The sequence below is a fragment of the Eucyclogobius newberryi genome, unplaced genomic scaffold (genome assembly GCF_026437365.1).
Source record: "Eucyclogobius newberryi isolate DKJ021-1_F unplaced genomic scaffold, fEucNew1.0.hap1 SCAF_15, whole genome shotgun sequence".
Lineage (NCBI taxonomy): Eukaryota > Metazoa > Chordata > Actinopteri > Gobiiformes > Gobiidae > Eucyclogobius > Eucyclogobius newberryi.
The window spans coordinates 1,373,115-1,398,969 of record NW_027315779.1 but is presented as its reverse complement, the minus strand read 5'-3'; the positions used below and the strand labels follow the sequence as shown (position 1 = coordinate 1,398,969).

The 25,855-nt window shown below is 39.6% G+C and overlaps 1 protein-coding gene across 3 annotated transcripts in view; it reads right to left on the bottom strand.

The window, feature by feature from the left end:
* Nucleotides 1–4,572: 4,572 nt before the first annotated feature.
* The window catches only part of gabra1 (gamma-aminobutyric acid type A receptor subunit alpha1), a 52,718-nt gene continuing 31,435 nt past the window's right edge, over nt 4,573–25,855 (bottom strand). For all 3 annotated transcript variants that reach the window (XM_072445693.1, XM_072445694.1, XM_072445695.1), the window contains exons 7-10: nt 23,754–23,897; nt 22,770–22,922; nt 6,571–6,773; nt 4,573–5,019 (exon numbers count right to left, since the gene is read on the bottom strand). In XM_072445693.1, the coding sequence (XP_072301794.1) occupies nt 4,711–5,019; nt 6,571–6,773; nt 22,770–22,922; nt 23,754–23,897 (809 nt within the window). In that variant the 3' untranslated portion in view covers nt 4,573–4,710. The remainder of the gene's footprint in view (nt 5,020–6,570; nt 6,774–22,769; nt 22,923–23,753; nt 23,898–25,855) is intronic.

Genomic DNA, 25,855 nt, shown 5'->3' with positions numbered 1-25,855 from the left:
TACAACTCAACCATTGAGAGCACTCTCACATTGTTCTCCATCTGCTGTTCAAGTCCATCTCTGGAACGAATAAAAGCTTCTTCCAAAACCATTGGACTCCCTGTAAGAGCTCTGGCAAAAAGACCCTCCAGGACCTGATCACACAGAATTCATCTGACCCTCGTTTGCCATGTCTGTGATGTCCCCTAAAAAAAAAAAAAAAAACTGCCCTGAAGCGAGTGTCTGACTCCTCCTTCCTGAGTCCTGTCAACTTCAATTGTCCTTAGAGGATAAATAAAGTTATTTGATTGATTGATTGATTGATTGATTAATTGATTGATTGATTGATTGATTGATTGATTTATTAACTGACACAGTAACAGTTGTAGGCCTACTCTGATGATACTCTCTCCCTTACCCTCATTCTGTTAAATGAAAAAAATGTATAATTCACTTTGCAAATGATAAGGTTTTGAAAGCTTTTGTTTGATTGTATTCAGATACATAATGGGCTATATATACACCAAGAGCCATACATGCACGAGCAGCTGTTCTCATCTGAACATACACTTTTCCCTGGATCTGGGCTACAAATTGGACATTGAGTCTGGAATCTCCACAATTCGTGATGAGTCCTGTAATTGACGTCTCTATTGACTCTATTTTGTGTATTTTGGGATCCTGTGTTAATTAGTCTTTAGACTTTAGGCAAAACTTATTTTACTTTATGACATGAAAAAAAATCCAGTTAAGCACCTTTTAATAGTGCTGCACAACAGTTCCCACTACAGTCTATATTCTACATTATATATTGATATATTTCTTAGCTTTCAATTGCAATAAAGAACACAAGAAAATAAGTTTTAAATGAATAGCTGTCTCTGTTACTGCCTACTGTCTGAATTACAAGGACACAAACATATTTAAACTCTTCAAAAATGACAAAGATATTCAAGCAGCACAACTTTGGTCACATAATTTTTCAAAGATTCAGAAAACAGGAGACTTTTTGTTTTATTTGTTTTCTTTTTATTTAAAGACTAATGCAGAGAGTTTCTACAGGGCCATATCATAACCAAAAGAACCAAAGAAAACATTTACAGAAGGTTTGTCCTTTCAAACCAAACCCATGTCCACATTCGCGTGACTGCGCAGTTATGTCGATTAGTGTATGCAGTGTGTTCAACCATGTCCATAAATATCCATTATACGTGGATACATTATACTTTCCAATTTCTCAATTTTTGTGCTTTAGAAAATTACGTAGTTTTTTTGTGTTTTTTTTTTACATCTCAGTGAAAATCAGAACATATTTTGGTTGATAAAAATACAAGAAAACTCCAGTACGTTTTTAGGAATAAAACCGAAAAGACTGCTGTCCCTGTAAAGCCAGTTCTGATGGACCTGTAATTTAACAAGACAAAGTAACAGCAAATGGTTGTTTCAGATGGAGGTATTTACAGCACATGTGTGATGGAGCGGGAGAGCTCATGATTGCGCTATGCCTCGAATTTCACATTCTCTTCTGGAATAATGATCATAATAATCATAATAATAGGGTGAGACACTTCAGGGAAATGGAAATTTGTTTTGAAATGTTGACTTATTAGTGAAAAAAATATATATAGTCTATAATTTAATGGTTGATGTGTCTACAATTATTTTTAATAAGAAATAATGAAAGAAAAAGAACGTGACTAGATTTGGAAATATTTGAATTCATAAAAAACACACTAATAAGTACATAAAAAAAAAAAAGATTCTACTAAATGTATAAATATTAAAAAGCAAAACTGAAAGAATTTTAGAGAATGATATATCTAACAAACTGTTATGGGACCAACCATCTTAAAAAGCATTTTCCCTGTAGTATCTCGCCATAAAAAGTGTTTTTAGACAAAGCAAGAACTTTCTTCCACTTTAAGCAAACACATTCCCTTCAATATGTTAAACATGATCGACTTCAGAGGCAAACAAAGACCGCCAATCCATTTTGCAAACATTTGCACGTGTCAAAATTGCAATCTGCAGAGAAATCCTTTTCCTTTTCCATCCAAAATACTATAACCCAGTGGTTTAGTTTGTTCACCCTGTTTAGCCATGATTAAAACCAATACTAAATGAAACAACTAAATACGGCAATGGTAACTCATGATTGCACAGCGGGTGTGGATGCTAGCTTTTTATATATATTTTAATCATCTGCAACTTATGGTTTGACGAATGGAGAGTGGGTGAAGTTGTTGCATAGCACAAAGCTGACTAATGGAAATGTTATCATCTAAATGTGCAAAATGCATAACAATAGTCTGATAATAATAATTATATAAAGAATATTCATCATCATCTTTGCTAATATCTTCAATAATAGAATCATACTGTATGCATTAAGTATTTTACATATGTATAGATATATAATTTCTCCATGATAATAAACATATACATACAATAGTTTCACATCTCTATACAAGTCTTCGTTCCTGACCCTTGCCGTTTCGTGACCCTCTGTTTTTGTAGTTTAAGTGACCGCTTTGCAAAGAACTGGCGCCACGGGGGCAAGTCTCAATAAAGATGATTCAAACGATAACAACAGCAACAAACGCCGGCCTCTCTCTCGGCCCCGGCTGCCACGTTGTGACCTCTTCAACCTTGGCACGCGAACGCATCCAAGGTCTACGGGCACCGGTCGCGTCTTTTGATAAGAGTTAAGCGTCGTGTGAAATATGTTTAATCCACAATCCATGATGCAACGTTGCGCTACGATTGCACACAGTTACAGCGATTCAAATTCAAAATGGACACACAAAGGAATAGCATGTTGTACTGAGAAAAAATCCCTTGTTTTCTTTTTTTTTGTATGTTTATTTTTTGAACACCGTAAAGTGACTCCGCAAGGTAAGGGTCAATGTAAAGCTACCGTGTTTACCATCCCGCACTGTCAGGTCCTAAAATAAGCCCTTGCTAATTAATATTTTGCTACATTAACATAACCCACGATGGTCTGTGATTCACCCAACCCCCCCCCCCAAAAAAAGTGTTTTTCAAAGCTATAAATAATAAAGAGCGCAAGCAATATTTTCAAGACGTAAATAAACCGAAGAAAAGCATTCGTTTCTGTTGTTTTTTCTCGGAAGAGGGATTGACATCATGCTACAAAAATATATATTCATCTTCGTCACTATCATAGCTCTACAAGTTTCTGCCCTGTGCGAAAGTAAAGATTACCCTGCCATTTCGAGTCGACTCTTCCTAACCTTTTTATTTTCCTGTCTGCTCTCCGGGTCCCTATAAATCTAATATATGTTGCGCACAAGCGGCAACAGAGTCCAAAGTCCAAACGGGCGTGTGATATTGAAGGCAGTGTAGCTGGTACTTTCTGAGTTGTATGTCTTGATTATTTTAACAGAAGTAAAAAGCAACTGGATGTGTGGGAAATAAAATACCGGGCGAACAGAGGGGAAATAAACAGAAAAATCACTGTCAATCAACAAAAAAAGTTATAGATTGCTCAATCTATAACTTTTTTTGTTGATTGAAAACGGAAAAGGCACTTCAAACCGTTGCGTGCCGAGTCCTTTTTCAAGCTTTTTGTACAATAAGTGGTGTTTTGGCAAAATTAGGCGACACCATTTACAAATCCGGTTGTACAAGCCAAAAAAACAAAACAAAATGTGAGTTTTTATATAAAATGCACTCCAGAATTCAAGATATATATATATATATATATATATATATATATATATATATATATATATATATATATATATTGACATTCTTACAGTTGCTAGCCAAACCCAGTGTTAGATCAGTGTTGCAGTTGTGTGTACACAAAACACAGGTAAAGATGTCTTTTGAGTAATATTTTTTTACTTGAAAGCAGCTTCGATGGATGCTAACTCGGAGAGAAACAGTCACTTAAGCGTGATTTTAGACCATTATACTATAGTTGTTGTTTTTTTCATAGAAAGATCTGTAAATATATATAAACAAAAATAAATTAAAACTTTCCTCTTCCATACCTTTCAATAAGTTACACTTTGCAAAGCTTCAACATAGTATTGACATCTCTATAATGTTTAAGAATATTTACAATGTCGCAAAGGTAAAGTATTTCCCATGGTGATCACAGAAGTTATGGGATGGCGGGTAATTCTTTTTCTCTAAATTAGCATGTCCATGAGATATGTTTATTGCTATTGCAGAAACCCTAAGATGGAGTAACATAATCGATCTCGTAAAAGAGAACAATGGAAGATACAGCGACAGAAATTGAGCGTATATAGCGTTTCAATGTCAAAAACAATTTAGCCATCACTCAAGTGTTTTACAATTGAATAAATAATTTCAAACAAAGAATAAAAACAATGCCCTGTCCATGCCTATACACAAGTTCCTTTTTACCATGTCAATTGAATAATAGATAACTGAAGTAGAAGAAGCCCGGTAATGATGTGGGCTACAGTATGTGCAGTATTAGCATTCTCTTGGCTAAGTATTTATACGAGTATTTTCAGAAGCATTGCCCAGTCCCCGAAACAACACCCATTTTCAAAAGCACATTTTTTTCTCTTCGAAATCTTCAATTTTTTGGGGGATTAAAAGAAAATGGCAAATATGGAAAGTCCAAACCAGCATGGACACCATTTAATATTTTTGTTTCTTTGAAGAATTGTATAGAAAATGAACGGATTTTTCAAAACCAACAAAACAAAACGGCGGAGAGTGGATTATTTACACCTGCAGTTTGGGCTTCTTATTCAAGTAGGTCGCCCAGTAGACCAAGTTAAAAGTTCCAAAGAGCAGCGGGAAGGCTATTCTGGCGATCCTGTCAATCTTGCTCACACTATTAAAGGTTTTCTTGGCCTCGGGCGGTTTGGGTTTGGGCTCCTCCTTGGGTTCAGTGGGAGGTGGAGGGGCGCTTTTGGCAATTGTGGCCAATCCAGGGTCCCTTGCAATGTTTGGGGCGAACGTGGTGGCGGTGGCGGCGGGATAAGCTGTGGTGTTGTTCTTCTTCAGCATGGACTCCTTCTTCTTCTTTTGCTTTAGAACGAATGGTAGTTGTAGAAGAGGGAGGGGGATGGGGAAGAGAAGAAGAAAGTCCAGGTTAGCTTTGTAAATAACAAGTGATGTAGTTCACAATGTAAAACGATTTCATAGATTTGATTCTTCATCTAAAACTGCTGATAAAGTACAGTTGTTCTGACACTTTTGGCACTGATTGACCGGTTCTTTTAATGACAGACTGTAGTTCCATGTTCTGGCTTGGCTCTGTGTCCAGACTCTGCAACATGAGCAGCTGACGTCACCCAAACATGTCAAATGCTTTCGTAATAAATACACTCTAAATTGTACCTATATATTGGCAGAAATCACAACACTGGAGCCTTAACCACTCGACCACGAGGCAACACAAGGACGTATAATATTTATCCTCTTGGCATGAGTACTTTGCGTCGATAAACAGGAATCAGCTGACGCTAACATGCACTAGCTTTGCAAATGAAATACAAAAGGTATAGCAGTGGAACGAGTAAGAATCTAATAATCCCCAAAATGAGGCGATAGACAAAATGCGGGTTCACAAGAATGAGACATTTTGACAAATTGTGTAGCTCAGTTCTGTATTTTGATTTGTTTTATTTAGATTGATAATAGTAATTTTCCTCTAAGCGTTCAAAATTGTATATTATTATTATTATTCATTGTTGCATGCTAAACGCCGAAGCAAGTTCCTAGTTTGTGAATTTTGTTCACTGACATTGGCAATAAACCTTTTTAATCAGCTGCGTTCTCCACTGATGTAAATAAACGACATCATTGGCGTGGACTCCAACAGTCTAGACAGTTTGGTCCCATTCCACAAAACACCTTCACATTTCAGAGTAGCGCAATAGCAAACTCCGAGCAGAGAGAATTTGAGTGAAAAACACAGGAGGACACTAAACTATTAATGTTCCCGTCATGTTACACAGGAATTTCATTTCCGTCGGGATTAGATGACAACAGTTTAACATACCCTGTCTGGTCCGGTTCACGCAGCAGCTACTTCCAACCACAGGCGTTCAAATAGACGGGAAAATACAGGAAATACTCTCTATTGAACCACTGTTTTCAATCTTGTTTTTATCTCGTAATATAATATACACTAGCAGAAAAAGTATAGCATAATATGCAGCCACATTTGCAACATTACTGCGATGCATCACGTTGTCTAGCTTTCCAATAAGAATCAGCATAAACACTGTCAGATATATAGATTTTCTTTTCTGGCAACTTAAATGGGCCGTGCTTCTTCCACCTGTTTTGGTTTACTGCTATTGCTTTTTTGGGCCCAAGTTTATAAGATATTGATCGCTGCAGACCCTGGAAAACTCACAGGTTTAATTTGGAAATGCTCTGACAAAGTAAAAAACGTTTTTTAAAAAGTACTCGTTTGGATCAGCTTATCTGCTTCTAACCAAAATTAGACAAAAAGTGCAAAATTGGTTGAAACTTATTTCAATATAACTTAAGATCAGCAGTCTGTGGTCAGTGCATGATTGATGTACGGTTGTATCTGGCCACAATAATGTTGAAAACATGCGTCTTTACCTTCTCTGGCACCACACTTTTGCCGTCCCAGGCGTAGCCCCTCTTGGTGAAATAGTTGACCGTGGCGAACTCGATGAGGGCCGAAAACACGAAGGCGTAGCACACAGCGATGAACCAGTCCATGGCTGTAGCGTAGGCCACTTTAGGGAGGGAGTTCCTGGCGCTTATACTGAGGGTGGTCATGGTCAGCACCGTAGTAACTCCTGCAAGAACAAGACAAGACTGGAGGTCAGCTCAAGCGGGGCATTCAGTTGTTACACTACTTATGGGTGAGCGGTTTTTGTGTGTGTTTTAAAAGGCGTTAATTTGTGTTCAAACCACAACAAAATCAAACCTTGACTAATCAAGGACTAGAACAGGATTAAGTTGATGTTCACACGACATTCGAATTGGGACTAAACTGGGACTAAACCCATTCTGGACTAAAATCAGGACACACAGCATGGTACCAAAAGATTTAAAACAATGAATTAATTTGTTCGACAAATTAATTCATTACATTATTACATCATTACACATTATCTATGCGCAACAGGGCATTAAGATCTGATTTCCAGCTTCTTACACTAAACTTTGGGAAATGAAACTACATTTTCTGTAGCAATTTGTACAACCAAAGATCAAAATAAGCAAATGAAAACAGCTTTACCCACTATGCTTATTTGTACATTAATTATCATAACTGCACATTTGATCACAATGAAAAAGGGCATCAGGTACCGTATTTTCCAAACTATAAGGTGCACTTAAAAGCCTTTAATTTTCTCATAAAACAACAGCACGCCTTATAATCCAAGTGCGCCTTATAATGCAGGAAATACGGGACGTTGATGAGTTTACTTTATCGATATATCACAAAAGTACTAACGCAGCAGTATCACGCAAGGCAACGCTCCCTTATTTGGTCTACATTGATCTCTAATTAAAAGCTACTTACTTCTGCACATGTTCGATTGTGTTGTATTTGTGCGTTTGGCTCGTACAGAAACGAAACAGATGAAAAACAGACTACACTTTTGAATCTCAGTTTCTTATTTGTCAGGCTAATACTTGTGGCGACAGTGGCCCAGTGGGTTGAGCGCCGCCCACCAACTGTTGGTTGATTTTATTTTGCATTTTTATTGAAAATGCACCGACAGGCTCAGAGTGGAGAAGACTGTGATGCAAAGCGATGATGCAAGGGCGAATACTAAGCAGAACATTAACATTTATCCAGCCCCACATTTGTTTCTTGTGCTTTTAATAAACCAGAGAGGAGATTTTCTTTGCCGCAGCTGGTAATACAAGTGCTGAATAATGACAGCACAAAGAGTCCCGTGTCTAAAACTAAACTCCAACTCATAAAGACATTATATACTAAAATGACGGTGGCACACCTTGTTATAGGCGTATGATGAAGCTAGTGCTAAGGCGTGACACATAACAGGCTGCTTACTGAGCGGATCGACTCCACAGAGGAGCTGGAACTAGGTCAGAATATATTTAACGATGCAGACCGGGGCCACTGCAGATGTCTCTACACCAAATAACGACAGCTAGAGCAACAGCTAACAAGCCCGCGCCACTCGCTAAAACAGAGGCCGCTCAATGGTGAAACAGCTGCGCGCTACAGAGCCGGTGAAACACGCCTCCCCCGCACATGTTACCAGGTTCTCCCTTGCGATTTACATGTGAAAGCATACATGATACTGGGATGTTATGCACTGATTACAGCTATTCATCAATCAGTGAAAATGACTGACTCAGTGGAATAAATTACAAGGTGTGATTTGTTTGGATGTTAAGCTGTCCTATTTTCAGTCATTGCAGTGTTTTCACCTATTTTAGTTTGTGTTTGTTAAGCGTGGTTGTAGTTGAGTCCAGAAACCATGGGGACGTAGTGGTTTACGTCCTTGTTAATGGCAAAAAGTTTGGAATGAAATGCTCTAAACCTCAGTCATAGCAGCTCATGCCGTCCTTAAAACATGCACCGTAAGCCAGATCCTCCAGCTAAGGTTTCCCTGATGAAACCTGGCTCTAAGATCTGAAGATGGGGTTCACAAATCTTATTAATCCTGACTTCCATCTCCAAATCATCCAACACAAGTTATCTCTACTCATGTAAGACTATGAAGCCTGAGTCTTCCCACAAAAAAAAAAGATTTCCCTTTGTATTATTTTATTAATCACAAAAGCATATTGTTCACTGTACTCCCCCCTAACGAAGCACTTAAGACTTCGTCCCACTAGTGCCATTAAAGTCAAATCAGACTTTCAAGCCCCACCATGATGTATAATGTATGTACTGTTCGCCTGCAGTAATGACGTCTGTATTATGCAGTGACACTTTCCGCTGTGGTGCCTGTCCTAAACCTTGTTTCAGATCGAGTCCTGATTCGTCTTTCCCTTTTTTTCACAGGATTTGGGCATCGCAAACCAAGCAACTATAGCGCAGAGATTCGTCAGATACATTTACACAATGCACTGCAGGCACGCATTGGTGTCTTTCGGTTGCGCTGGGAAGTGGGCCAAACCTATTACTCGTATAAGGGCTAATTTGTATGTGTTCGTGAACAAGATCTAAGGTAATTTCAAATGGAGATGCAAGAATTCACCACATAATATTGCAAATGGGTCGGCTGTCATTAGCAATAGGGTATTTGTATTTCCTGTTCTGTGATGTGTCATTGTGCGTGTCCATCTTTGTTACTCGCCTGGGGACAACTGAAGGAAATTAGCACTATAGCTACAATCTGGCCTGTTTACACTGCCACTGATGCCAATGTTCATCAATAGGCATAACAAATAAATGCGTATTGACTTTCAAACCTTTTTGCATAAGCTCGTACTGTAAACTTAGCTTATTTTAGTACTTAAAGTTTTTGTTTCGACACCTCAGCTTTCGAAGACGGAATGATCTCTATGCCAAAGGGGGAAGAAAAAGTTCAAGATATTTATACATCTTAAAGCAGCTCTTTAGGTCATGAAATAATAATACGGCCATCCACAGCGCTCCAACTGTTAAAGATGCCATTAAAACGCTTGTTGGTACATTGTCAGAAATGTGCACAGCGTGGGAGGTACGGCCGTATCCTTTGCGTCCTCATTGCATAACACATTCGTATCCGCCTCGGAAATATAACTTAAGGCTCCATTGGCTGTGAGACGGAGGCAACAACATCTCCATTCTAGAAAAGCAGTAAATTTAGGCTTAGCGGTGTGCAAAAAAACGCTTTTCAGAGCCATTACCTCCGATACAAGGGCGATATGGAGTGAAGAGAGCGCAAAAAGACGGCGAACTACAGCCGTGGGAGGCGTCGCATTTGCATACACTTGGATTTATGCAGGGCTGTAGGAAGTGCCGGAGGCTGTAGGAGAAGTGGAGGTATAGTTCGGGGCCGTGGTGCTTGCCGTAATAACAATCTGTCCGTGTTAGAGCGCCAGAGTATTGGCTACGTATGTGGGGGAGGATTAAGACGACACCAATGGGTATTACATAAAGCCTAGCAATGCTAATAATACATCGCAACGTTTGAAATAATAATGCAGTGTGGTCCATTTGTAAGGCGGAAGATTTACCATGGCAACAATTGACCTGTGTCTTGAGCCCCCCCCCCGGAGTAAATGTGGCCTTTGAAGGTGAGTAATTAGCTGTGGTGAATTCATGGCTAAATTTACGTTGAGAAACAGGTCGGCCACGTTGAAGAGAAGAATACTCCATCTGTTGTTTGGGGGTTTTTAACAGCTGAGATATGACTCAACATGGAGCTTTGGATTGTTGTCACACCATAACACATTAGTAAGTAAGCCTACATACAACAGAACGAAAGCATTCTGACACCCATTTGATCTTTCGGACATTTTTCCTTGCTGAAGACAAACAGTGGATTTACCCCAAAATGTTCACTTAATGTATGTGATCCTTTCCTCTGGTCTATTTATTCGAGAAGAGGATTGGCAAAGAAAATGACCATAACATCTGTGTCATAATGTGTAATGTTAGCTGACATTGTCATGGGATGCCGTTTAATTAAAAGGGCTGGACTGATTTTTTTTTCGAGTAACAAAGTAGCTTCGAATCTGTTTTACGCCAGTGCTAATATCTGTGTACTGCCTGTGTCAAATTATAAAGCGTTTTTATCTATCTCAAACCAGGTAGTAACGCTGGTTAGCATGCTAGCTGTTGTTAGCAGTGGCGCGACAGCAAAACTCTGCCCTGGCCTCGGAAAGTTGTGAAAAGCGCTTCTAAATATACATCAGAGTGAAGGATTAAGATGCAAGCAATGCATTAACAAAGTGAGGAATAACGTTGGACTTGCTGCAGCCGGATTGAAATTAACTAACAATTGGAGGTGATCCAAGCCATGACCGAGGTTTAAGATGGCCCGCACGCCAGAGACCGATTCTTCGAGTTTACCATTAGCGCTAGTTAGGGATCATTTAGAAAAGCAGCCCTTTGATTCATCGGAACATGATCTCTGAAGCTAATTTTAAATGGCTTCGTTTGACACATTGGGACTAATAGAGTTGAAGCGTTGAAGGCCGCTAATGAACAAAGTCACTCATCTGGAAACTCTAACTGGATTAATAGTGGACCCAGTCAGTCCTGGAGAGTCCGTTCCCACTTAATTTAGTCCAGTGTGAACCATCTCAGACAGCTGATTTATATCATACATCGCTCCAAGTATCTTTTAACAAGGGTTCTGCAGAAAGTACACACAGCGCGGATACAGAAGAGAAGTTCTGAGTGACAAGGTGAGGTAGAAAGGGCAACCAACACCACAATTGCAACAATGGATATGTTCTGGCAAGATATAGGAAACTTAGATACAAAAAAAGTAATTAGAAAGGCATAAATAACGATCAACGAGATGTAAAGGTTTCTTCAGATTTTCCATATTCGTGCACAGCTTGTAAAGTTGAAAATGATGACTTTGTCGATATGTTTTCTTTAACTAGTTCTGGGCGTGCAGGTCTTTTTGAAAACCGTTTCTATCATGAGTGTTGTTGCAGTTTTCATGTTCAGCGAAATAACCATTTGTCATCTACTGAGAACAAAACGCCACTATTATACGAGCCTTTGTTAATTCTTTCTACTCGGTTATAGAATTTCACCAGAATTTCCCTGATTATCGCCGATTGTTTGCCAGTGACTGTAGCCACTGCTCATCCACTGGATCCAGGCCAAGCCCTCGTCAAGAGTCTGGAGGACTGAAACGCAGCCTGCAGGAAAATGGAAACGCTTCTCCGCACTGCTGTCTCCGCTCTCATGCTCGCTGCGTTTCAAGAGAGAAATAAGCCTCTAACAATGTTCTGACTGAGTATGCAACCAATCACACGTGATAATCAAAATGTGGGCACAGGGACAATGGGAAATGCGCTGTCTTCTCCTCTCTTCTCTTCTCAAGGATTTCAATGGGAAGCTGCTGTATCTGGGCAGAGAGCTAATTTGGGATTTCCACTCAACTCTACTACAGCAAATGAGCCAGCAGTGTTCAGGAGCAATCTTCTGTTTCCATAACTTTTTAGTCGGGATTCTGCTTGTGGGAAGAAAATAGATAAGAAAACTATAAAAATGAGCTTTAATTCTCAAATGCCCATAGCTGGTTTATGATATAGTAGTGCTGGGCGATCTGAGGGAGAAAGTAATCAATATTTTTTTCTCATTTTGATTGATTTTTTTTATTTTATTGTATTTGGCCTTTTCAAAAGTAAAATTGGCTTTTCGTAATGATTTCATGAACATAACCTTTACAGACTTTTAATCGGTGCCATTTAACACAAATAATATTAAAATGTCTTCCTTTCTGCTCAAAACCACATGTTTTTACCGACTGAGGATTGGCTGTGGACTCTCGATCTCAATAAGTAACGATTTCACATGACTCGATCTTGATCCAGCCCTATGATCAAGACCTATTTCAATTATGATGATAATGATGATCATTATTATGCTATACAAATATGAGATGACTTGTTGTGTTATGGCTTATTATGGCTAATGTAATGTCACTTAGAGCACTTGTAATGTAGTGATAGAGGAACTGTTCATCTGGATCGGGGTTGGATAGTATAAGTTCTTTAGTATAAGTACTTCTTTTTTGTTTTGTTTGATTGGCAGTTTTAATGTTATCTTCTATATCTACCTAAGTAATTGAATTAAAATGGTTAAATTAGATAAAACTACGAATTATTTCTTGAATGGATTGTGACCTGTACAACAAACAATTTTCTACACCGGTGATATAAATGCAACTTTCTAGGCAAAAGTTGCACATGAACGCTGAAGTCAGAGAAATGGGAATTCTGAAAACGCCTCGAACGATCTGTTACATCAGGGGCGTTCGATTATTGGGAGTCAAAATAAGATAGATTGATAAATATTCTGTATCAAGTGAAGATTAAGCGAGAACTATTGTAAGCAGTAATAATTGTTATAAAGAACTACATTTGTGCAGTTTGTTTCTTACACTTAATATATTGGAGTTACAGATTGCTACACATTTACACCAGAAAACTTCAAAACGTGTGGGCTTCAAGTGCTAATTGTGTTGGAAAAGTACAAGATAATATAATGATATTTTGTGCCCTGTATCTTTGAATCTTTTTTTTTTTTCTATTATGGATGCGATTTGTAAGACTCCTGCCTTTGAAACGATATAATATTGTGTTAAATTCTTCTTTTTATCACTCAATACCTGTGGATTGGACTATTAGGCCTGCTGATTTCAGCTCGTAATATAAGCTCGCAAAACAAAATGCTTTTCTTGCTAAATTTGTTGGCCCATGGCGAGAATGCTTTGCGTAGACTAGGTAAACGTTTTGGTGACTCCCTCCCTCTTCCCCTGCACATCTCATGTTTCCATAGTTATTACATTACCCAGTACATTACACATGGCGCTGCTGTGTTAGTCGTATTGGATGTATGTTGAGTGACTGCTGTGTTGAGACTTGTCAAACAGCACTTCATTTGCCTCCACCGTTTCCCAGGAGTCGGGCTGTCATTGGTTGATGTCTATCCGCGCCTGGAGAACCGTGGCTACTTAAGTATTCAAGCCTTTATCAATAGACGAAACCCTCCAGGGACCTGAGTCAGTAACGCCTTACTGTAGGCACCATTATGTCACCCTCCATTTGCATAAGTAAAGAGACGCATTGGCAGGTTGATTGACAGGACGTGTTAAGGGAGTGCAACGAGCCACGCTCATTTGAGAAACGGAAAAACACACACGAGCTTAAAGGATCTACGGTGCAACGGCGGATTATCGTGATGTAAAACGGTTAAAAGCATTTCTACCTCAAAGTGGTGCTACTTTGAACCCCAGCGTACGGCATTATAGAATCACAAAATGGAGGTAGAGAATGTAGCTGGTGGAAAGGAACAATAAACAGTTTATCACGGGACATAAAAGGCATACACTAATTGATATCATGCTTTGAAAATATGTAGCGCTTGCGTTGTAGGTTTCACTTTGCAAATGAAGTCAAAGTACTAGGGCGGTAAACCTGTAGTTAATTAATCGGTTGATGGTGTATTGATTGAATACATTTTCTTTATAGTCAACTTATTCTTTTTGAGGGGGTTTTAAAGGATTTATACTCGCCACAGCAGAAAGGAGAAGGCGTGTAGTGAGAATTGGGTGTGAATAGTGAGTTTAATCCGCCAATTTCTCATCCTCTCCTAATAATAATAATAATAATAATAATAATAATAATAACTTTTATTTATATAGCGCTTTTCAGTGACCCAAAGACGCTGAACATAATAAAAAAGGGGGGGGGGTATTTACAGACAGGGGGGACAACACGTACAGAACACATTAATATACAGATAAAATGAACAAGACAGAAGAAGTAGAGAGAAAAAGATGGGGATGTAACAGGGGGTAGAAGAGTAGGCAATGGGGTAGAGGAGGCTAGGGGTAGGGGAGGTCATAGGCTTGGGTGAAGAGGTATGTTTTTAGGCGGGATTTGAATGTTGTGAGTGAGGGAGAGTGGCGGACAGGTTGGGGGAGGGAGTTCCAGAGTCGGGGTGCTGTTCGGGAGAATGCTCTGTCGCCAAAAGTTTTGAGTCGGGATGTTGGTGCAGTCAGGGTGAGAGAGGAGGAGGATCGGAGAGCTCGGGAGGGGCGGTGGGGGATGAGGAGGTCAGACAGGTAGGGGGGGCAAGGTGGTGAAGAGCTTTGAAGGTGAGGAGGAGTATTATAATATATGCCATTTTTGAATCAGATTTTAACATACAGCTGGACATCTTATGCAATAAATGACAACGGTTTGTTTTTATTTGTTCGTCTCCTCTCTCCATTTGAGGGCGTCAGGTGATGAACTTTGCCTTCTCCAATCCCTCAGAGCTTTGTTTGGTGTCATCTGTTTTCGTATGCAAACAGGAGTCAACAAGGCCGCCGGGACATTCGAAGGCATCAGCGTCAAGGGAACAATTGCTTCTGGAGTCATTTTTATGTCTAGACAGAACCATTTGGGACTTTGCTATCACATTTTCTCTGATGTTGCTTTTGATTGGTCATCTTTCTTTTTCATAGCCATCTTTTCAAAGTGAGACCAAACTGCAGTGGCAACCCGTGCGTTTTAGTGTTCGATTTGTTTTTCTCAGGTCACGTATGTCATGACGTGGAGATGTTTAGCTTGAGGCGTAGGTGAATATTGCCTGAACACCATACAGATTGGAAAAATGTTTCAACTCCAGTGATATTTTTGTGTTTTGACATTGATACCAAAGAAGATATAACTATCATTACAGTACCGTATTTTCCGGACTATAAGTCGCACCCCGGCTAAACTATGAAAAAGGGTGCGACTTATAGTCCTCTTATATGCGATATTATTAACGTGTTATTATATCATTTTGTTCGTCATTTTCACACTGACAACCGCATTTCAGATGTTGATTATTTTCACACTGACAACCACAAGAGGGCGCTCTAGACTCTAAGCGACGCAGAAGAAGAATCTGCACTTCCTCTGGAGTTTGTGGAGTTGTTTAGAAGTGACACAGAGGAAGAAGAATTCAGTGGATTTAGTGATTTGGGGTAAAACTGATGCTTTGGTAAACTTGTTAGCATGTTCTTTATGCTATAGTTATCTGAATAACTGTTCATATGTTACGTTAACATACCAGACACTTACCACAGTTCTGTCTGTGCCTCATGTAGCTGAAGGTGTTAGCGTTAGCATACGTCATGTAGCTGAAGGTGTTAGCGTTAGCATACGTACACCTATTCACCATGTTCTCTAAACTGTTATTATTTTAAATTGCATTTCAAGATGAAATGTTCTTGGTCTTGGATTTTATCAAACACATTTCCCCAAAAAATGCAACTAATACTCCAGTGCGATTATAACATGTTGTTTTCTTCTTTATTATGCATTTTTTGGCTGGTGCATCTTATAGTCTAGAAAATACGATAATTATATGTATATATATATATATATATATATATATATATATATATATATATATATATATATATATATATATATATATATATATATATATAGATAGAGGTGCTTTGCGGGTGACAACGGCCTCTGACCAACACTAATCCCTCATACGCCACATTCATATTTAAGGAAGATATACATGGGGTCTTTTGCACAAGAACAAGACAGTGTGAACTGATCAAACAGACATTTTCTGTAAAGTCATCTTATTGACTACATCAGATTAGATTAGTTTGTCAATGCTGTAAACCAAGACTAAAACTCCAGCAACAAACAAAACAAAGACTCCTGTAAAATGAACGCAAATCTCTAGTTCCATGACTCCATTCACATTATTTGTTTAATAGTAATCATCCTTAACTCCAGCCAAAACATACTAAATAGGGATGGGACAAGATCTTGCAAAATTAAATTGTTATTAAGATTTTGCACACACACAAAATGGGCTACCGCTGCTGAAGTACTGTAGCAGCTGTAGATCCAAAAAGCAGCGTAACAAGGACAAAAATTAAAAACGAAATGGTGAAAAAACAGCGCCACACGAGATTGGGTCCTCGCGGACCCAATCTCGTGTCTTGTCTCCTCTTGTGAGAATTGTGTCCCTAGTCCTAAACCTTAGCCGCCACACAAACACACAAACCGTTACCGTAGCTCCAGCCATAACAGTCAGTGATTTATCGGAAACAGGCCAGCGTATTGTACAGCGACTGTGTTAAGACATTACAGCCCACTCAGGTGCTCGTCCTAATGAGCACACACATTAAACTGCATCCAGGGACAGACAATAAATACGCTTCCAACTGCTCTTAAGAAACACACAAGGAAATGAGCCAATTCTTTAGAGGCTAGTGTCGCTAACAGCCAGGAAGTGTGCTTCTCAATATGTGGTATCAGTAAGTGGTGGAATGCAGGCGTGTGTGGAGATTTGGTTTTGTTTGTTCTTGCAGTTTTCGATTTGGTCCCAGTTTATCTTGGTTTGGTCCTGGGTGAAGTTTAATGCACACGTAAGTCTTGCTTGGTCTTAGATTAATTGTGTTTAAGACTTGGTTTGGTCCTTGATCCGTCCTGTGGGTTTGAAGAAGACTTGGTTTGGTCCTAGATTAAACCTATCTTACGTTTTTGCATCATTCTACTCCTAGTTTAGAACAGTTATACTTAAATCTGGGTTAGTTTAAAGTCTGTCTTAGCACTATTGACTTAGCAATGGTTACATTTTCATCTCTACAGTTACTTTGGAACTGATGTACGATCAAATATGCTTATTGGAAATAATAAATAAAACTGAAATGAATGAACCAGTTTATAAAAGCGAGACACACACAATAGGGGTCCGCCATATAATTTACATCAGAGCTTGTTTCATCTGCAAATAAATTTAAGTAAAATGTCCTACGACGCAGCACTCGCAAAATCGTAATCAGTATCTTAATCTGCGCAATGATAAATAAGATAACTCTACCAACTGCTGTGTTTTGAAATTGCCTATTCATCTGCAGGGCAAGCCTTGGGGAGAAGACAGAGTGCGGTGGCTGTGCTTCCCAGTCCCATAATGTAATCTAAAGTGTGTTTGCAAAGGACCCGCTTGCTCATGCTAATGCAGATTGGGCGTCACATTTGGACATCTGCGTCGGGCACATGGACCTGATCACCGTAGCAAAGAGAAAACCATATACAATATTACGCTACATTAGCCGCTGGTTTGTTCTTAGCGTTAGCGTGTGGCATGATAAAGTGCGCTTTGGTTTGGAATCAAAACACAGGAAGCAAGCTGTGAGGTGGTGCCTGCCAGGAGGAGGGATCGCGGACATTATTTTGGCTATTGAGCTAAAAGGCACGCACTGGAATGATTTTTATTGCAGTGTGGCTTTAGTGCTGCTTTGTGAAAAGGATTGTGGTACATTTCTGCGGCTATCGTTTTGCGAAAACAAAGCTGGCATTTCGACTGCCGTAAAAAAAAAAATACTTCCACTTTGAAAGCACAAAAACAAGATGTTCAAGTTGTTTGGTTGATTGTATCTTAGATTACATAGTTTTCAACTGAAAGGACGACAAAACAACTTATTTTGCAATGAAACAAATCAAATGAAAACTATAATTTTATATTTGTTGGCTTTAATATTTAGCTAAATTGAATCTCATAGGCTGATATTTAATTAACTTTGACCTGACTACTTCATTAAACAAAATGGGCACAACACAGGCTTGTAGAGAAACAGAGCTCTTGATGTCTATTGTTCTTTATTATACTATTCTTATGCAGAGTAGTGCAATGTGTAGATATTGATAATGTTTGTAGCATTGCAACCTTCTTTTCTTTTTTTGGGTGGAATTGTAAAAATCTCATTGTCCATTGGCAGCTGTGGATTCTAAAACATCAGTATATCTGCCATAAAATAAAATAAAAACATATCAGTCAAGCTCTAATCAAGACGCTTTGTACTGAACCTAAAATAATATTTGAATTTCTCACAATAGCATGTACTTTAAGAAGTTACACTTACATTAATATGATATAAGCTGATATAATGTGAATTGGTTTCTTGGATTGGTTAAGATAATGAACGTATTCTACAGCGCACACATAAAACGACTAAAACCATTAACTTCACCCGTTATTTCTAATGCCAGCGTCTGTTCTAAAGCCACCAGTGACATCTGCCTGCAGCTAATCCTTCACCGTTACAAGTGAAGCTCTCCAATCATTCATAAATAATGGCCCATCGCCATAAAGGTCAATGCCGTGATGACTTACACAATTACCCTGCAATATGACAGGTGGGGCGATATTGATGCATGTTTGGTACACACTGCAGTAGGCGGTCCTTAGCTCTGCTTCCTTCTAATGGCTCATGTACAGCGGTTTGCTACGATGCGTAAATCTTTGGCTTAGACCAGTCGTCACGGGATTAAGATCTTGATTGTGTGCTATGTCTTTTTAATGATTGTTTATGGGCATAGCGACGCCGTAACCCCCTTTTGAAAAACGGCCTGATTCATTTTCTGTCTCGAATGATACGTATTAATCACGCAAACGGCTCACCTAGCTAGCAGCACGCGAGGAGGAAGAGGAGGCTGGTGGTAACCGTTGGCGACAGACCCTAGCGCGTAATCTCCACCAGCAATGATAGCATGAGGGACACACATGCCCTAGATAGTTTGAATCTAATCTAGGCCACCCTCGTTTCCTCTGCAGGCACGTGACGAGCGCCGCAGGAAGCCCACTGCGCAGCAAGGCATTGATGGATCGAGAAGTTTGATAAGAAAGAAAATCTGCTGGTTTGGTCGACAAAAAGGCATTATAGTGTTGAGGTTAAGCTTATTCATAAGATCTCGGAAAAGAAGGCATTCCAAGTATTTATTTAGATTAGTAAAATGTGCGTGATTTAATGCAATGAGCAGAAAAAGGTATTTTCACACAAATTCTCTGTAAAAATACACTGCCATTTTGCATTTGCACCCCATTAAAATTAGGATTTAAGGTGGAACTAAACATGAGCGAGACCAGGGCTGAACCAGGATTAAACTGGGACCAGATTATCTCTACATCAGAATGGATCCAGTGGTGTGAACAGACCCTTAGAAAGTACCCAGCGTGTGGTCCTGATAGTGACTGATAAAGATTTTAAACTGGCAGAAGCTCAAGTTAACAAAAACACTGGACTAAAAGCAAAAGTGGGGATACACCAAGATTTAGATCTACAGTTTAACTCACAACTACATCTAATATATATATATAATGTTTTGTAATTTATGTTGATTGTTTGTTTGTGTGGTTGTTTTTAATGTTGTGCGCTCTGAACCTTTTGCACATGTTTTCCATTGTGGTTTTCCTATGGAATTAAATAAACACAAAAAGAGAATTTGTACTAAAACAAAACAAAACTAAATCAAATAAAGAGCAACATAGATGAACTAGATTAGGATGAAACTAGAACTGAACTTGAACTGCCACATACGAACAAATAGACGATAGATATATAATATTTGCCTTTTGCATCCAATATAGGCTACTATGTTGGTGTGAATGACTAAATGAAAGATATTTAGCTTTATTTGCAAAGATGGTACAACACAAAATGTCACCACAGAGCCCTTTTTGGGGTTTAGGTTGGATTGGGTGAGAGTTCCAATCATGCTATTCCAGTAAAATGATCAAAAATCGTCTCTACATATCAGCCATCGCCCATCGCTTGCACTGGTTTCTCAACAGTCATCACCGGCCATGAAAAACACCAAATCGGTCGATCTATAGAACTAATCAGCTCGTCGACTACACGACTAGGGCAATAAAATGTCTATAAAGGTACCACCATATGCAGTCACAACCTGTTCCCCAATTCTGGAAGCACTGCTGTCGAGCACAGGAGGGGAGGGAGATGGCTAAGAATAAGGAGGCAGAGTCAGGCGAGGTAATCCAAGGACATTGCTGTTGCCTCCTTTGCTGCTGTTGCTGTACGGAGCATGCAGCAGACTACCAAAGCTTTTCCTTTTAGGCCATATTATGTAAGCCCAGAGTGTGACAGCTTCAACACACACACATTGTGATATATAGGCGTGGTGCACCGCGGTGTCAGCACGTGCAGGCTGATTCACGGCCAGTGACGGAGGCCTGCATCACACGTCGTCAAACTCCTAAGCATTTAAAGCACGTAAAGCTGAACTCACAGAGGGAGAGAGCTGCGAATGAGGTCGGAATTCTGCAGCAGCATCGAGATTAGAGGTGTAGTGTGAGCATGACTGGTGCAGGCTAGAAAGGACCGGGACAGAAAGGACAGCAGTGCTACATGAAGGCAACAGATGCATTTCATTTGTCCATTTTACCAATTTTTGCAATATTTGTATCAATTAATTATGAATTGTTCAACTTTTATGGTGAACGGTGACTCATTTATGCAACCAAAACTCCAAATATGTTGACGCATGGGCACAACTTGTATCAACAGAAGCTAAAATAATGCTACATCTGCTCTATGATCACATTTCCCAGATTATATAATTGTAGTAATGTCAACAGTCGCTTGAGAAAATGAGTCATTAAGTGGCCATTCCTCAAGGCCACTGTCTCTCTGTGATTCGTGTTTGTCTGCTCTGTGCAGCCCCAGACAGAATGGGATCTAATAATAGCCAACGAGATTTAGTGTTGTATGCTAATTGGGAAATATTGATTTTAGTTGGGAATTTATAATCACATTTCCAAATTTTACATCGAAACAGCTGGTCATTTTAGAGGAAAGTGTAGTTTGGCCTGAATCCCACTTGTCAACGTCCCAATAACTTCCACATCTATTTCCAAAAACAGATTTGGGTCCTTCTGTTGATAGACTCATTTCGACAAGCGCAGCTGCTATGAAACTGGCTGAAATGGCCAGTAAGTATGATAATGTATTGGGGTTTTATAGGTGATATTCATCCATTCATTCATTCATTATTATTTGTGGTCACGGTTTCAACCAAAGCTAATCGCATGGGACCACGTAAACATTGTCTTTCGTTGTCTTTGTCTGGATTGATCAACGCAATAATGTTTGTTGTTTTGCAATTTCAACATAAAAAAGCAACTTTTCTGTATTTGATGATTGTAGGGGCTGCAGGCCGTTAGTCGTCAAGTCGATTAATCGGTCGACGGTGTCTTAGGTGTCCAAATGTCCACCCAAGCCCCTCCCCTCCTCATTCACTACATAGTCCGGCACTATTTAGCAGACTATATATTGCACTCAGCTCACGACTTTCTGCTCGCCGCGGGTCACATGACTCTGGTGTCTGGGCGGGGGAAAAAATCACCAAAACCTGAATAAAAATGGATTTCTGTTATAAATGTTGGTAAAATCTGACATATTTATGGACTAATAATGATCATACTTCATGTATCTCACAGTAAGCAACAAACTGGATTATTCCAACTGTTTTACCTGTGATGGTGATCTTTATACAGCAAAACGCGAGCAACATTGCAGTGTGACGGTTTGTTTTAAGTGGAATATTGTGGAAATTTAGACTTAAAATTTGTATTAGAAAATGACAAATGATTTTATTGCGATTTTAAATGACTTTGTTGGTTTTGCCTTTTGCTGGACTGTGATAATTCACAATGGCATGTCTATATTACCTGACAGCAGTCTCAGTTAGACCAAGATATTAACAATGATTATCTTATCTTATTAAGACATTTAAATATTAGCCATGCTTATAGAGTAATCTTATGAACCATCTTAACTATTTGCAAGTAAATTTTAGTCATATAAAAGTTAGATTGAATGAAGCTGGTTGCATTATTAGAATTGGTCCTGATTGCCAATCTCGAAGCATTATTCTGGAATATTCCAATAATGAGATATTTGACGAAGATATACAGATGATTAAAGATTATACTGTGTGTGGACGATATTGAGAAAAATGTTGTCTATTTTTTGGGATTATCTTAAGAAAATTATTGTAAAGATATTTTCTTTATGCATCAAGAATCTGCACAAACGTGGCTGTAAATATCTTTGTTGAGGTTCAGATATTGGAAAAAAGGTAAATTGACCATATAACTAACCACAATAGTGCAGAAATATTGTTTTATAACCCCTTTATAACCCCCGTTTTGAGATGCCGTAATTTGTTTGAATTATGGACAAATCTCAAAAACAACAATTGCGATATTGTCCAATTTTCTCCCACCTGTGTGTGTATCGATACTTTACACTGTGCACATCATGCTTTTGTGTGTATTTACTCAGTACTACACCGACAGCGCTGAAGAGAGAGCGAGGACTCACCGAACACAGTCCTGGCCGGCACAGACTCTCTGTTGAGCCAGAACGACACTTGGGACAGGATCACCGTCATGATGCAGGGCAGGTACGTCTGGATCACAAAGTAACCGATTTTCCTCTTCAGGTGGAAATGGGTCGTCATCACCACGTACTCTCCTAGGATCGGGAGAACGCACAAAATGTGAGGCGAAAAAAAAAAAATACAGGTGCGATAAAAAAAGAGGATGTTTTGTGCTAAAATGTGTCTTTATATGTAGAGATTTAAGTATCAAACAAAGGTGAAAGGATTGACACGAATATGCCAAAATGTGACTTTGTATGCTTGTTTGGAGGATTAACCGGCAACACAAATCTGTTCCATTTGAGATATTAAACATATCTTCAAACCAACAATCTTAATATACATAATTTATTTCCCACCTCTAACAACAATATGTTCTGATAAAGTTGGAATAAATGACAGAAATAGCCATCATTTGCCAACAAAGGCATAAGAGGGACTAAAAGATGTTTTTCACTGTGTTCTTTGAGCTTGTATTGCCATAAGTGGAGGATTAAGCGATCTAAGGATGTCTTTCTGGCAAACAGGTCACCCATTTCACACTCATTCTGCATGTATTGTATTAGTGGGCCGAAACTCAAAGAGAAACGCAACTTGCCGATGGGGAAAAGTGTATCTGGGACATGACAGGCATTTGTGAAGCTATAAATGAAAAGACTTTACACATGTACTCGCGTCATTGGGAATGACTTTGTGAAAACGAAGCTGGATTTACAGAAGAGATTTACTCCACTGTTATTATGCACACTCTGTATTATTATTTTTTTACCCTCAACAATGTACAACAGACCTGTACATTTGAATGCGGCTGATGCTATGATTATTTCACATTATTTCTATCATATACCAGCAGCGTTTCCATACAGCAAAACCATTTTCAGTCCTTTCACCATTAATAGAGGAACCAATCCATCACCGCGACCCACCTGTGCTGGACTGGACCACGCCAGAGTCCACGCTTTGGCCCATGAGATCGTACTGGTTCAGCCTGGATCCGTCTTCGGCCACCACCACGGACTGCGCCGCGCCCCTGGTCCATACGTACACCACCTCGGCGCGAGTGTAGGCATCTGGCGGGTGAAAAGAAACCATCGATTACTCTGAGCGCTGCTGTCTATAGTCACATGTTGCCTGGGGCGGGGGTTGTATTCCTGAAGCACAGCGGGACGCCGAGAAAAGGAAGAAATCGTAACATGAACGTCTACTCCTGCCTCAGCGCTTCCTGTCTTGTTCAGATGAGTGATTCATTGTTTTATTTCCCCTTTTTTGCTAACACTACCTCTCATCACAGGGTGTTCCCGCCTCGCGTTAAGTCACTCCCCGTATTAAAACTCGCAAGACACAAAGAAGGAAGAACGTGGCTTTAAAACAGTCAGAGTCTCGTGGTTTCCCCGTGGCGACCCGACCCGTCGTCAGCTGCAGTGTGTCGGGACCACTGCAGAGGAGAAGGATGGCCTGAGCGCGCACTGCAGCAGGAGCCACAAAAGCTCCTCGCTGAAATATTTAGGCGGTGAGTTCAATCTGGGGAGAGCTCCGTCCTGCTGAGCGAGGAGCGGCGCCGTCATCTTCATAGATCCGTGCCATTTTCTTTCCATTCCTCTTCAGTCTTTTATCATTTTCTTTCTCTCTCCCCATTCAAGCCGAGGCGGTCCATCTCGCCGTCTCCAAAGGGACGTTACGCAATTTTCCTTTTTGTGTGAAACTGCATAACTAGCCGCGTATTGTGAAAAAAGGAATGATTGATGAAGACGGCAGGAGTTAATCTTATTTAGGATTTGAAAGGTGAGGATGTTCTGCCCGGGATTGGCCTTTAAGCTACTCTCATGCGTTTGAGTTGATTCATCTCCTCACTTTTGATGTAATATATAAAAAATACTGATCTGCAAAAGCACTAGTACTCACACATTATTATACGTATTATATTGTCTCGTATATTTTCAAAGTAAATCGCTGTAAATGAGAAGCATTGCAACAAAAACATGGGCATAAAATGATTGGTCCAAAGTTCAGTTAAAGCTTAGGTAAGGTAAGGTAACTTTATTTGTACCCGAGGGTAGATTTGGTTGCAGGTAAAAAAGAGTTTGTATTTCTATGATCTTAACAGGCTCGAATTATATATGTGAAATACTTTTTTTTTTTTTTTTTTTGAGCCATAAACAATAAATGTAGTTTTTCAAACCGTTGCTGATGATGATTAATTTAGAAGAATTTTGGTTCTCCGACTGTTGCGTGTACACATATTGTACAGACCACAGGTATTTTACTTGTAAAAAGGGTCAATAAACTCATTATTCACTCCCAAATGTTCAAGAATGAAAATAAAAATAAAAAGTCAACAAGACAACGTTGAAAAGCTGAAATGAACTAATCTTGTGTTTTTCACCCTTTTTTTTAGGTCACGGGACATTTTTTGGGACTAAAACAATACTGAGACGTAAGCAAATCACAGCTTTAAAAGGTGTTATATAATGAAGTAAATAGTGCGTATGCCAATATGTCTGGTTCTTTAAATGTGGCAATGGAGAATGTTTTACTTTCTTTTTTTGGATCAGAATTTTGGTCACGACACCTCCAAAATGGTAAATGACTCAACTAAATCCACGTCAACTCAAATTTGAACAAACAGATTATAGTGTCCCCCAATCAAGGGACAAAACAACTTTAAACAATCCATGTCCATTTTGTGGTCGATAAGATTCTCATTTAAAAAAACAAACTTAAAGCATAAGAGTTTGTTCTGAATTGTGGCCTCGCGCGGCAGAGGTTTTCTCGGGTAGCTTCCGTTAAAGCTCCCCATCGCTCCGCGGCCGTCAGCCGTGGCGAGCAGCTGGCGTGACGTCGCCCGCGCAGCCCGAGGACAAACACCGGCCCCAGCACCGCACGGCCGCCACCATCCTATTTTTTGGGATCTTTTCTGGGTCTCTCCGGGTGCACTTGGAAACTGACACTGGGTTTCTCTGGGGGGGATTGAGCCGACACGTCCTCTCGGGAGAACATCTGTTACCACGGATGCCTCACCCCGTCTGGG